General features: G+C 33.5%; 2 protein-coding genes and 1 pseudogene across 2 annotated transcripts; all 3 read left to right on the forward strand.

The window, feature by feature from the left end:
- Window positions 1-1,466: 1,466 nt before the first annotated feature.
- LOC146955649 (transcription repressor OFP6-like) lies at window positions 1,467-2,653 on the forward strand. The gene has a single exon (XM_085722435.1). It carries the CDS (start codon window positions 1,638-1,640, stop codon window positions 2,190-2,192), a length of 555 nt encoding a protein of 184 aa, XP_085578561.1. The 5' UTR covers window positions 1,467-1,637; the 3' UTR covers window positions 2,193-2,653.
- A 4,664-nt stretch (window positions 2,654-7,317) lies between these two features.
- On the forward strand, window positions 7,318-8,436 carry LOC146955650 (uncharacterized; annotated as a pseudogene).
- A 412-nt stretch (window positions 8,437-8,848) lies between these two features.
- On the forward strand, window positions 8,849-9,511 carry LOC146955651 (uncharacterized). Its single transcript, XM_085748900.1, has one exon. It carries the CDS (start codon window positions 8,849-8,851, stop codon window positions 9,509-9,511), a length of 663 nt encoding a protein of 220 aa, XP_085605026.1.
- The last annotated feature ends 5,427 nt before the right edge of the window (window positions 9,512-14,938 follow it).

Here is a 14,938-nt window from a genome sequence, read left to right on the forward strand (position 1 = left end):
CTCTCAAATAGGTTCAACTGAAGTGCTGCTTTAGACATAATTACATTGAAACCTTCGGCTACCAATAAGAATACGAAAGGCGACAAAGGATCACCTTGCCTCAAACCCCTTCATACACCGAATTCTTTTATAGGACTACCATTTACTAGAACTAGCATGAGACTTGATTGAAGGTATTCTGTATCCATTTTATCCATTTGACATTGAACCCCATTCCCTCCATCACATAGTCAAGATATTTCCAATCTACCGAATAGTATGCTTCTTCAAAATCGACTTTGAACAACAAAACTTCCTTTTTCCTCCCTTTGGCCTCTTCCACTAGGTCATTTACAATTAATATATCATCCATCGGTTGACGACCGTCGAAAAATGCAAACTTAGTTTCTGCTATTACTTTTTGGATCACCCCCTTTGGATCTATTTGCAAGGATTTTAGATAACACCTTGTACATAACACCACGTAAAAAGATTGAACGAAAATCATTCAATTTAACCAAACTCTCAATCTTTGGAATTAGAACAATAAACACGTTGTCCGTACCTCGACGTGAAATTCTGAAATAATTTTTTGAGAAACCCCAAATTAATTTGTACTTCCTCCGGTCACATTTATAAACAAAAAACCACTTTTTAGGTTCATTCAACACCTAATGTATTTGGTCTAAAGAGGGAGTATGACTCACGAGGAAGAAAATATCCTAACACGTTAAAATCCAATCTCTCAAAAGGCTGATTATTCTTGATGTACACGTGATCCAATGGCCATCATGTTAATACCTTAACAAACATTTATTTATACATCCCATTCCCAATAAAAATTTGCGGTCCAGATCACTTTGTCATACATAAAGTTCAACAAACAAGGTCCCTCGTTGGTCACCACCTTAACATGCAAAAATAATTGGGGAAATGTTAACGAGTATTTTCAGAACCCTGTTTAAATATTTTAAATTATAAATTTGAATAAAAATTTATGTATTAATTATATTGAAATTCGTAGAAATATTTAATTTTTTAAAAGAATAATTGTTAAATACTCCCTCCGGTCCTTTTTACAAGAGACAAATGGGTCAACTAAAGTTGATGTATTTGGTCTACATTTTGAACCAAATACATCAACTTTAGTTGACCCATTTGTGATTTGTCTCTTGTAAAAAGGACCGGAGGGAGTATGAGATTCTTAAATAATGTCTGGAGGAAATTCGTTAGAGCAATGCTATATCTCTAGAAAAATAACATCAAGAATTCTTCAAGAATAAAGAGTAGCCAATCACAATGCACTATTTGCCACAATTCAAGGAGGTGTGGCTGAGAAATAGGAAGTGGACAAATAAATCATCCAATTAAAATTTACCAACTGTGTCTTGAAAAATTCTTGAAGCTATTTTTCTTGAGAAGTAGCATTTTCCAATTCGTTAACGAGACCCGAATAAATACTCATAAATTGTGAATTTTAAACATTATCTCACTCACACATACCTTTTCATCTCACTTTCTCATCCCAACCAAAACCCTCTTTCCCAAAATCCACTCACATTCCCAACAAACTTCATTGCATTTCTTTTCCTTTTCACGCCTCTGTTTCAAAATCCTCTGTTTCAAACAGAACATTGAAACCTTAACAAAAACAAAACATGTCTACCTCCAGAAAAAAACTAACCTTAAACACTGTCTCCATAAACCTTGGTTGTGGAACATGTACAAGACCAAAACTTGGTTTTATATTCAACACAAAACCAAAACACAAAAACCCCACTTACCAAAACCACAAAAAACATCACCTTAATAACAATTCTAGTTCAACCATTTGGAAACAGAAAGACAGAGACATTATCGAAACTTCAACAAGCACAACCAACACAACACCGAGAACAAACACGTCGTCCGGCTCAGAGAAATCATCATTGAAAGGATTTGGAAGAGTTGGAAATGAAGGAGTAGCTGTGGAGAAAGATTCTGATGACCCTTATCTTGATTTTCGACATTCAATGTTGCAGATGATATTGGAGAATGAGATATATTCAAAGGATGATCTTAGAGAGCTTTTGAACTGTTTTCTTCAGCTGAATTCGAAGGAACATCATGGGATTATTGTAAGAGCTTTTACTGAGATTTGGAATGGAGTTTTCTCTGTTAAGTCTGGTTTTTCATCTGGGTTTCACGTTAACCTTAACTCACGTGACTTCTAGGTCTTGTTCTAGATGATCACGTGGATGTTAACTTGTTGTATAAATAAGTTCTAGTAGTATTTGACTATGTGATGTAATTGGTGTCTGGTAAGTGTATGTTTGGACTGACGATGAGTATGATAGAATCGCGGTGGGTTATCCAAAATTCGGTAAAAATTGTATTTTGAATTCGGTCTAAATATATACGAAGTTGTTAACTTTGTTGTAGTCTTATGTTTAAATTGACGATGAATTTGATAAAATTAGGTTGTGTTGTGTCGTAACTCGTAAGTTTGTTAAATACTGTATTTTGAAGCTTCAACAAGATCATAGTGTCAATGTGATTTATCAAACTCACTATGAATTTATTTATGTACTAAGTTGCTGACTTTGTTGTAGTATTGTGTTGGGACACACATTTTGATCATCCAAATGTATAATGGAATTAGAAACTCTGTTTTATTTATGCAAGAGTAACCATAGACTTGCTATTGAATCAAACTCACTACTTTCTGAGTGGAAGTATTTGTACTGCTTAGCTAAGCTTATAAGCACCAAAGCTTAGAAGAATAAAGACCAAATCTTTACAGATAATTAACGTGGTAAAAAAAATAAGAATATAGTCTTATTAGAGAAGAGTATTTAGTAAATTCACAAAGAATCCAGGTGAGTTGGCCTGGTGGTATAAACTTGAGATGTTGAAAAATGCTCCTCTCAAAATCTCAATTTGAACGCTCCTGATGCAAATTTATGTGAGCTAATTTATAATAAGTTTTTACTCTTAACTTTAAACGAGGTTATCGCTAATGGACGGTGGGGTTGGTGTCCCACTCTCTCAGATTAATCTACCATTGAACTGGATACGGGGTTTTTTAATACAAAATCACATAAAAACTGTAATTAGCAAGACTTCTGATTATATTTTATCATCTTCCCACGTCATATTTCACTAAGCAGGCCAGACATAACATAGTGAAAAATATTTCAAGTGTTAGTGTAACAACTATCAAACACACTCACTCACACTTACATTTTTTCATAACATCATTTAAATTTCTCATGATTTCCATCATTTTCTTATACAGTATCGCTGTAATTTCATCATATATATGTCAGTTTGGAGCAATGAATCAATATTTTCTGGCACCCATGGGTTTGGATTTGGTCAAAAATAGTTGCCAACCTGCATCTTATTATTGAGTGTAAGACAGTGGTGGCCTGGTGGGAAAATATAGGCATTGGGATTTGAATCATAATAATATGAATGGTCCAATTGATGTGAGACATATCCATAATGATTTTTAATGACACTAGAATACATATTTTTGTTAATATTTTCCCAATATATAATATCATTATACTCCGTACTCTATTTCACAACTCCCTCCGTCCCGGAATATCTGACCCATTTTCTAAAAAAAAGTGTCCCAAAATAACTGAGTCATTTCAATTTTCAATACAACTTTCATCATTCCCAATACAATATAACACTAAATAATACTACTTTTATCATTCCCAATACAATATATTCCACCTTCCCCTTTATTTATACATTTTTCTTAATCTGTGTGAAATGAGCCAAGGGGTCAAATAAATTGGGACGGAGGGAGTATAATTTGATGCTAGTTGTGGTTGGTACTAGTATTTTGATGGTTGATATTCAAGTACTCGTATTTTATTTTATTTCCATTTATTTATGTGTACTTTCAACACTCATTACTCTATAGTACATGAATTTGGTTCCTGTTTGTATTTACTTGGGCATTAGGCATTGATATCATGACCACATGCATATTTGAATTTAATCCCTTCAAGAGAGGTAGGTTCCAATATGGGATCAAGGTCAGCAAGCATTCATATCTGATACCAAAGATTGAAATCATTCATCAAACATGAAATCAATTTAATCAAAGATTCAAAATAACATCTCAATCCTAACTTAAAATAAGAGAGCTTCTATTTTAACCCTAAAGTGGCTTTAGATGTACACTTCTAAAAACGTCACAATTTTTTATTACTTATTTTAAAAGTGTACATCATAGTTGGAATATCGATGGCCGTCCGATCTCGATTTGATGGTTATAGAAGAGGCAGATTTACTTTTTATGATAAAATTAAACATATCGAAATTAAGTGTTGACCGTCCGATCTTAATTGAATGGTTATGATTGTGTGAATGCGTGATAGTCAATTTATTAACTGCAGTGAATCGAGGTCCATTTTTAGGGGACTTGAGTTTCTTGTAGCCGTATGTTCGCGCAATTTCATGTATTAATTGATTTCAACCATTGATTTTAAATTGGCTGGTCCAGATTACACAATTAGCTAGCTTCACTTAGTGAAATAATCACGTTCGTTTATTTAGATCGAACGGAGCCATAACTGCGTCACAAAGTTGTTGCAAAGAATCCATTTCAGATTTTAGGGAGCCATGTTTACTTCCTGACATGTTCTGAATTTACAAAGAATATGATTAACATGGATTGAAATGAGACAAATAGAAAAACCAAATTTTTTTTGCAAGATCCATATGGATCAAACAGAAGGGGTGAAAAAAGCAATATAGATGCAGATATTTGTAGCAGCAGTAGTTTCAGAGAGTTCAATCCTAAAATGACAAAAGAACAGTCACAAAAAAGTGAGTTTGATCCTCTCTGTCACTCTTTGTACTCAGATTGAGGATCAATAGATGGATTAAAATGTGGCCTACCAACTTTTAAGGGATGGTCAACTATGCAGCAGGCATATTCATGTTAGTGGAAACATAGTGGCCCATATAATTCAAAACAAAATCCAGGCCAATAACACAATTCTTGATAAAGATATGGAACTAAATTTCCAACTTGTCCAACTCAGCCTTGTCAAATACAGTATTCCATCCTTTTTCAAAACTTTCATGTTAGATTTTAAGAACTTTTTTTTGAGAGAAGATTTTAAGAACTTAGTGCGGCTGTATACACAGTTTTTGAAGTTTTTTTTTTTATTTTTTTTTCAGGTTTGATTTGACTTTTCTACTACATATACATCTACAGCAAGGCGGTAAACAAAACCAAACAGAAGCTGACACGTGTCAACATGCAAGGCGGCTATGTACAGCTAAAAACTGAAAAATTACGAAAAAATAGTTTTTGCCCAAAACGGAAATTGAACTGCGCTCTTTCCAACAGTACATGGCTGCCTTGCATGTTGATATGTGTTAGCTTCTGTTTGGTTTTGTTTGTAGCCAGTTGCAGTGGCGGTATATAAAGTAGAAAAGTCAGATCAAACCTAAAAAAATCAAATAAGCTGAAGAAGAAAAAAACTTTAAAAACTGTGTATACAATCCCTCAAAAAAACTGTGTATACAAACCACACTAAGTGGCGGTAAAGCTACTAAACTAAAAGAAAAAGAAAATTGGAGAAAATGGATCATTTATGTAAATAATACTCATAGGGTGTCGGACATGAAATTTTTTCGTATTTGGGTCCGAATTTTTTTTTCTTCTTCTAGATTTTAACACACACAACCTTTTCAAAGTGATGAGTGTGTTAAAAATCTAAGGTGCTTATTTTAAACAAACAAACCCTTAATTTGTATACACCAATGACGATTATGTATAGTTTTTGTACATATGCATTCAATCAAATCACATTATTTTACTTTTTGAATTAGCTTTTACAAATGCATACTTTTATAAATGTGTTGATTGCATACTTTATATTGTTGATATAAATAAATTAATCTCTTTCCTTAATAAATGTAAAAACCTTAAATTACAAAAGAATTGAAACAAAATATTTGTTCAGCAGAGAAATGTGTTGATTACTTCCGACAGAAGTGTTTATCACACTTGTGAATAATTGCACTTAAATTTATTCCAATAAACATGTAGGTTCTATACTACAGGAACTTGATTAAAAGTGTGAACTGAATTGAATAATTTGGAACATGAAGCAATGGGAATAGACATAAAAACAATCTTTATTTGGTAACCTTTTTACTATATTGGGGAGCATCTTTGTACTTGTGTAGGCCATGAGTTAACATGATTTATTTTCTAAACTGAAATTAAAGTTTGTGTTATGACCTATCACCAACAGAGAGCTAAAAAAAGTTATACAGAAAGAAATTGGTCTTGTCTTGACAAATATCTATGTTTGCAATAATATTGTCTTTAGGATTTTGACACAAATAAAATAAAAATAGTGAGGGCAATGTCGTAGAGATGGAACTATTAATTAATAGTTGGATCAAATGCGTACTATACCATGTATAAATATAGTTAGATCACGATTCACGTGTATATATCATGTATCATTTTACATGAGTGAATAAACACTTCTTTATGTTCTATTTTCTTTTATTCTTTTGGGTCACACAGCTATTTTTATGGTGGCTAAATGATATGAATATTGTATCATGCACAAGTTATTTTTTTCTTTTTCTTTTTACTATTAAATCGATAAATCTCATCATTAAATCAAAGTGAGATCTTTAAGAGTTGCTATTTGTTCGTGTTCTAGTTTGAATTGTTGGTCCTATGATATTATAAGTAACCTTTAACACAACAGATTTGTTGCTTCACTTTGTAGCTACTAGACCTTCATTGGCTTTGTTGTCTTCATTGGCCTTCGATGTATTTTCTTTAGACCACATGGTGTTGAAAGCAAATTTCAACACTTGGTGGGTTTGCAATGGAGAGTTGAAGTTGGTTGAGAAATGATGTGGAGGAAAGAGGAGATGAAAGTATTCAACATGTTGAATGCTGAAAAAAGCCAGGAAGCAGTTGCCACGCGTTGCGTTTTTGTTGGCTACAGCGAGCGCGTGAGATGCACGCGCCGACAGGCGCGAGTGAAGAAAACAGTGACGCAGAGAGAGAAGAAGTGAGAGGATAAGGTATAACATGTGGCGCATCCTGATTGGCTGACTGGATTTATCTCATCTTAATAATTTAAACTCAATTATTTCATTGAAAATTAATTTTTTTTTATTTTTTTTTTACCAAAATTCATGATTTTTTTTGTCTATAAATAGAGACTTGGTTCATTTGATTTGGACACAAAAAAAAAAAAAACAAAGTTTTTCACTATCTTAATATTATTATTATTATTATTATTATCTTTCTATTAGTTTTTCATTTGAAGTTTTAATCTTCTTTTTAGTGAAATGAATCCCAATAATAATCATTTCAACACCCAGAATTCTTCTAATTACCCATTTAGCTACCGAAATCCCAACAATTATCAAAATCCAAATCAATTTTCCAACCAACGTCCTCAAAACATACCTAATTTTGGTTTTGCACCAAATTTCAACCACTTATCCTATGTTCCAAACTTTAATCCATATTATGGATCTATGATGAGATATCCATCTCAAACACCCCCGTTTAATGGTTATATGCCAATGGGGAATGAAAATTTTTCAGTGTTGGTGCACCTGAATTTCCCGAATTTTCAACACAAATAACTCTTGGTGGCATGACAGGTGCTAATGAAGTCACTCCAAATCCAGAGGATTCAACTCCTAATCACAAGAAAAACCAGCAACCAACATGGAACACTTAACAAAATTTGGTGCTAATTAGTGGGTGGATTAAATATGGAACAAGAAGTGTTGTCAGGAGAAACCAGAAAGGTGAAATATATTGGGGTAGAATTGCTGAGTATTGTAATGAGCATTGCTCATTCGATCCTCCGCGCGATGGAGTTGCATGCCGAAACCGTTTTAATTATATGAACAAAATACTGGCTAAATGGATTGGCGCTAAGCGTTGCAAGGAAGCGGTTGGTCGGAGAATGATATTTTGCCAAAAGAGCAGGAATTATACGCAAGTGGGAAGAATGTTCAATTTACTTTAATGGCAGAATGACACGCTCTTCGTGATCAACCACGTTATGGTAGTCAAGTAGGAGGAAATATTGGCTCATAAAATAGCGGATCTAAGAGATCTCACGAGAGTGATGCATGTGGCTCATAGTCTGTCGGATCTAGTGCTCGTCCAATGGATAGGGAGGCAGCTAAAAAAAGGGTAAAAAGAAAAGCAAGGAAGCTGCCTTAGAGGAGGTGGGCAACGAGCGGGCTGAATACAAACAATTCAAGGAGAAAGAGCTTGAACGATTGGACAAGACAACCTTGATGCAACAGGAGGCTAACAAATTGATGAAAGAAAGGACTCATACTAAGAAAATGAAATTGTATATAAAGCTAAGTTCCAAAGAGCATCTCGATGAGCGGAAGAAAGAGCTGTTTGAAAAGTTGGCCTAAGAGCTGTTTGAAAATTAATTTCAATCAAGTATTTGTCTGTATTCGGTCAAACTTGTCAATGTTGTCAAGTCCCCAGTGTTTGCTTTAATAATTGTCAGTGGTGTCAAATCTGTAGTGTTTGATTTAATAATTGTCAGTGGTGTCAAGTCTGTAGTGTTTGCTTTAATAATTGTCAGTGGTGTCAAGTTTGTAGTGTTTGCTTTAATAATTTTCCGTTACTTTTGGCTTTAATGTATGGGTTATTGTGTTTGAATATGTACCACCAATTTCGAATCTTGTCCTTATCTGATAATTAACTCTATACAATAACATATTTCAAATCCGTAAGTGTCTACCACTCAATGCACTTATATATAGGGACTCATAGATCCATTGATACCAATATCCCAAATCTCATTCAATCTACTTCTAATATCACAAAAAACTATTAATGAATCCATCAGAATATCCTTTTGATATCGCAGCCTACAATCAAAAAAGTGAAATTGAAGAAACTTATATGGTTAACCGATTTAGAGAGCGTCGAAACAAAATACTGGAAGATATTGCACCTCGTAGTAGAAAATATCTCAATAGAGATCATGCAGCGGCAAACCAAAGACTAATTGACGACTACTTTGCCAATGATCCTACATATGACGATGCAATGTTTCGTCGTCGGTACCGGATGCAAAAATATGTTTTCCTTCGAATCGTTGAGGACCTTTCAAGTAGTGATAAATACTTCACCCAACGAGTTGATGCACCCAATAAAGAAGGTATATCACCCTTAGCAAAATGTACCATAGCAATGCGAATGTTAGCATATGGTGTGGCAGCAGATGCGGTCGATAAGTACATCAAAATAGGAGGTACTACAACATTGGAGTGCTTACTTAGATTCTGTAAAGGAGTCATACGATTGTATGAGCAAGTGTACCTGAGAGCACCAACCCAAGATGACCTGCAAAGAATACTACATGTTAGTGAAATGCGGGGGTTCCCAAGGATGATCGAGAGTATTGACTGCATGAACTGGGAGTGGAAAAATTGTCCTAAAGCATGGGAAGGTCAATTTACTAGGGGATATGGGAGCCACCACAGTTATTCTTGAAGCAGTTGCATCTCATGATCTATGGATCTGACATACCTTTTTTGGATGTCCTAGAACGTTGAACGATATAAATGTTCTAGACCGGTCACCAGTGTTTGATGATGTGGAACAGGGAAAGGCTCCGAGTGTGAATTTCTTTGTGAATCAACGTCCCTATAATACAACATACTATCTAGCTGATGGTATCTACCCTTCGTATCCAACTTTCGTCAAATCGATTAGACTTCCTCAAAGTGAACCCGATAAGTTATTTGCAAAAAATCAGGAGGGATGTCAGAAGGACATTGAACGTTGCATTTGGAGTGCTTCAAGCTCGATTTAAAATTATCCGTGAACTAGCTCGCTTGTGGGACGTAGCCGATTTGGGTTTCATCATGAGGTCATGCATCATATTACATGATATGATTGTTGAGGATGAACGAGATACATATGCTCAACGTTGGGCCGATTTTGAGCAATCTGAGGAAAGTGGATCTAGTACACTGCAACCATACTCGACCGAGGTGTTACCCGCTTTTGCAAATCACGTGCGTGCTAGATCCGAGTTGCGTGATCCAAATGTTCATCACGAATTGCAAGCAGATTTAGTGAAGCACATATGGACAAAGTTTGGAATGTTTCGTGATTAAAGATGATTTGTATCGTACTAATTAAGTTATTTGTGTGTCGCGTGCTTAGTTTGTTGTCTTACATTTTAAGTTATTTGTGTGCCCCGTGCTTAGTTTATTGTATTACATTTTAAGTTAAGAAAATAAAAATAAATTATTTAAATAAATTTTGTTTTTAAAAAACACTAAAAAATAAATGGTTAAGTGTTTATTATTTTAATTTAATTATAATCGATAATTGTAATTTTATGTAATCATAAAAACAAAAATATAAAATTAAATAAGAATATTAAATAAAAAGTGGTGGGGTAGAGTGTTGAATGAAAAACCATTGGAGAGGGTAAAAGTTGAACGAGTGTTGAATTATTAGGTGAAAGAGAGATAAAATGATGTGGAGTGTTGGGAATTGAAAAAGTGGGTGTTGAGTTTTTTAACCATTGTAAATGGACTTAGATTTGACGTTATTTTGTCTTGATCATCCCAAGCTAGAAGTGTTATGCACACCTTATAGGCTTGCAGGGGGATGCTGGAGATATAAGTTAGTCATATAGTAACTAGATAGTTAGTGCATATAAATAAAAGGTAGTAAATTTGTAACTGATGTTTCTCATTTGTAATAGTACTCTATCTTATCAATACAAGAGTTTTATAGTTTTTCTGTCTTTCCTTCCATAGATGTCATGTTTCATAACATGAGACATGATGACACCTATTGATCTAAATGTGGAAAAATCTGGGAAATAGTACAACATTATTTTACTTGTGGCACCATCCAAATAACATTGGTTTAGGGTGAAATTATTGCTCTTACCGCTTAGCAACACTTACTTGGACACAACTTCAAGCAAAAAATGTTTGGATACACACAAATACAAAATATTTAAAAAAAATATTATGGTCACAACATTTAATCTACTACTCTTTTATTTATTTTTTCATTTGTGTGTTCATCCTTATCAATCTCTAATGCCGAGACCAGGAGAGTTGAAATGAGCTTGCTATCTATTTAAAATTTCTTGAGCACCTACAATGCATATTTTGTTTGACTAATAAAAGTCTCTACTTCATCTTGTCTTATTTGTAAATCAAGAAAAAATCATAAGCTCTCCAATAAGAGACTTTTCAAACTCTCCTTACATTAGATTGGAGAATTCTCCACAAAAATTTCGTTTATAGACCAAATATGATATCATCAACATAAATTTGAACTAGCAAAATATAATTTCCTTTTAGTTTGCTAAACAAGGTATTATCAACCTTACCACGAGCAAAACCCTTTTCCAACAAAAACTTACTAAATCTCTCATACCAAATCTAAACTTGTGAAACAATTGTTATCACAAATAATAAAACTATTTGATATATTATTATTAATCAATTGAAAAGATGATATAAAAAATGTGAAGTGATTGAAAGATTAAAATTCCACGAACTCTATGATGCTTTCTATAGATCTTTCTTTCTCTAAGCATCAGACAAGCTCTTCATATCAACAATAATTCCCTCATAATCTATTGGGAAACTAATACCATCCTCAATAATGTCACAAACTCATCATCAACACCAATTAATGGTGTGAATATACATTTTGCTTTTCCACCAAGAAAATTGTGCAGCATCTCCATACCAAGATAGAGTTCTGGTTGAGTAAGAATTTTTATCGGAAGTGGAAACATTGTAGTATCAGAAGACATGTTTTTCTCAGGATCTTTTAAATGTTGCACGATTAATTGTTCAAGCAACATACAAGGCGCTCTGAGCTCGATTGAAGGTCAGAAAAACACAATAATGGAGGGTTGAAGTGTGTCGGATTTTTCAAAAACTTTTCTAAGTGTTTATAAAAAACAGTTAAGAGTCTTATCATAAGCAGAGTTCTTATCAGAGCTGAAACAGAGTTATGCAGCGAAAATCAATTAAACAAAAGGAGAGAGAAGAGAGAAAGATACGACATAATCAAACTATACTGGCTCCTCTCACAAACCGAGAGTACTCAGTCCCCTTGCACTTTGAAGGGATTTTCACTATAATCTCACTAGATTACAGTTTGCTTAAACACACAAGTAAGAGACTTTCTTTGCTCAATCACACAAGAAGGAGAATTCTACAATAGGAATTTAACAAATAAATAAGATTGTCTTTACAGTTGATATACAATCAGTTGTGTAAGAAATTTAAGTTCAGATGACTTCTGATACTTAAGAAATTCTAAGATATGAAAGTTTGTAAGAATTTCTCAAAGTTTTTGTGCGTTATATAATTCGACAGAGTAAAGAAACTTGTAAAATGATATAAGTCTTGTTATATTTCTTCAACTACTCAGGTCCATATATAGGAGAGAATGAGAGAGCCGTCGTTGAAAAGGTGCCAACACATCAATTTAGTCCTTGAGATATTTGATCAGAGACGTTTAGATGTTTCCGCAAATGGATAATGTTGTTGAGTAGTCATTAGAAATTTCTTTGCTTCTAATAGAATGATCTGTTACATTCTCGTTGTCCTTGAATTTTTTTTATTTGTTTCAACACGTGGTCAGAAGACACAAATTGTACTACCCTGAGTCTGATCGCGACATTCCTTCAGAAAACAACAAACTGGTTCAGAGTCTTCAATGCCTGACGTCACCTTCAGATGCTTCATCCTTCAGATCTTCACTCCTTCAGATAATTCTGAACAAAAATTCTTTTTTGGTCAGAATGTTGACTTTTTGGTTTACCTTTCTTCAAATCTTGTTCCAAGTCTTATAAGCTTCTCTTTTGCTTCAGATGTTATCTTATGCATTCAAAGTCTTGATGTTTCATAATTAAAACTTGATTTAAGAGTTAGAATTTAATTCTATGGTCCTGCACAATTGAACACACATTATCATATCCAATTGTTCTTTCATTATTTGTTATCATCAAAACATATGAGCCATATTTAAAACCCATTTTGGTTCAACATATAAGGCTCTGTTTGGTAAAAATAGCTTTTAGCTGATAAGCTAGTTGAAGTGTTTGGTAAAATTAGCGGTTCAACTAGCTTATAAACGTAAAATGACATAAAAGGGTATTTTTAATGCATTATAAAATTTGTATCAATTGATATTTAAAATATTTAAAATTTCATATATTTTGTAAAAAAAAAATAAAAGCGTGAGCATATATATTTAGTTAAAGTGAAATCTGGGATTAAAAGTGTCATGTTTTTCTTCAACGTAGTTTTCTTTTTGAAGAAGTTTCTTCAACGTAGTTATTTATTACAAAGGGTAAATATGGATTTTGTTAAATTGATAAGGGTAAAAATGAGACAAAAAATGAGAAGCTATAAATTTATTTCGATTAAGTTTCCAGTTATTATACATTAATAAAAAAACTAAAGTTTACAAATTTATTTTAAGAATAAAATAAAAAATAATCAATTCATAAGATTAAAAAAAATTGTTAAAAGGAACGAAGGATAAAACAAAAAAAAAACATACGTAGACATACATACGCAGCTGGGTTTGTTTTGTTTTGTTTTAAATTATAATAAATTAATTATTAAGGGTAAACATGGGTTTTAGTTAAAGTGGTAAAGGTATAAATGGAATAAAACATGATAAGCTAAAAGCTATAAGCTCAAACGCTACTTGGAATAGCTTCTGAAAAATAGCTTATAAGCTCGTGAAATAAGCTATAAGCTCATGATGAAAAAGTGTTACCAAATAGAGCTACTTTTGTCAAACGAGCTTATAAGCTAAAAGCTAGAAGCTAGAAGCTAGAAGCTCATTTATATGGCTTACCAAATAGACCCTAAGTGTGATAAAGTGGAATGATCATACCTGGGGGGGAAGGCCCCCTATTTATAGTTGTTGATCTGATGACATGCTCCTTGTTAGTTGCAATTTTCTTTCCTTAGATTTAATTTGGTTTGTTATGAGGTTAATCAGGATATCAGAAAAACTAACCCTCTAGATTGGCGAGGATGCCTTTCTGGTTCAAGTGAGTCCTCTATAAGTAGGAATGACTAAGGTATATCTGATAATATACTCACTGTAACAGAACTCGACATAGTTAACACATCTAACCGATTCATATGAGATCTTGATACATAGGAATGACATATACATATGTTGGTCATGTTTGAGACAGTGGGACATGTAAGCGCTATGTCGGTTTTCGAGGTGGAACCAGGTGATTCCTAGTATCTCATTGTGGTTGTTATAATTGTAACCTAGAATATTGTATCATGTAACGTGCCACGTGTATCATCGAGGTGGTGACCCCGATAGTCTTTGTCTTGGCATGTCTATTGGGCCTTCTTGTGTTATTTTCGATGGACCTAGGTTGATGGACTCTAATGAATAATTGGATTGAACCTTTTAGTCCCATACCGATACAATATTAATATTAATACTTATTACATAAACATATATGTTAATTGGTTATGGGAGGGAGAGGCCAAGGCCGCTACCTGCCCACCCCTCCATTTGTCCCTTACTTGTGTTAGGGGAAACAATTGATTCTAGGGTTTATGATTTTATGTGACTTGAAGATTAAGAAACAGTTTAGAAAGAATGAGAAGGAGAGAAAGAATGATTAAGAGATTATGAAAGTATGAACAAGTGAATGCATTAGCTATTATTCAATGAGGAATCAGAATATATACACAAGTGTTCCTCCTATTTCTTGCACATCAAGTAACAGTTATAGGTGTAACAAACTTAGTAAAAACAAGGAAATAGTTAGTTACTTATGAAACAAGTAACTAACCCTAAAACAAACTAAACAAAACTAAAGAGATTTGAATTACAATTTAACAACTTGCTTGGCAAAAACATGAATATACTTGTAAAAAAAAG

Source organism: Medicago sativa, chromosome 1 (assembly GCF_051527215.1).
Source record: "Medicago sativa cultivar Bolivia chromosome 1, Bolivia_mono, whole genome shotgun sequence".
Classification (NCBI taxonomy): domain Eukaryota; kingdom Viridiplantae; phylum Streptophyta; class Magnoliopsida; order Fabales; family Fabaceae; genus Medicago; species Medicago sativa.

Coding starts and splice junctions, on each gene's coding strand:
- LOC146955649 (XM_085722435.1), top strand. CDS start 1,638: ATGTCTACCTCCAGAAAAAAACTAACCTTAAACACTGTCTCCATAAAC.
- LOC146955651 (XM_085748900.1), top strand. CDS start 8,849: ATGAATCCATCAGAATATCCTTTTGATATCGCAGCCTACAATCAAAAA.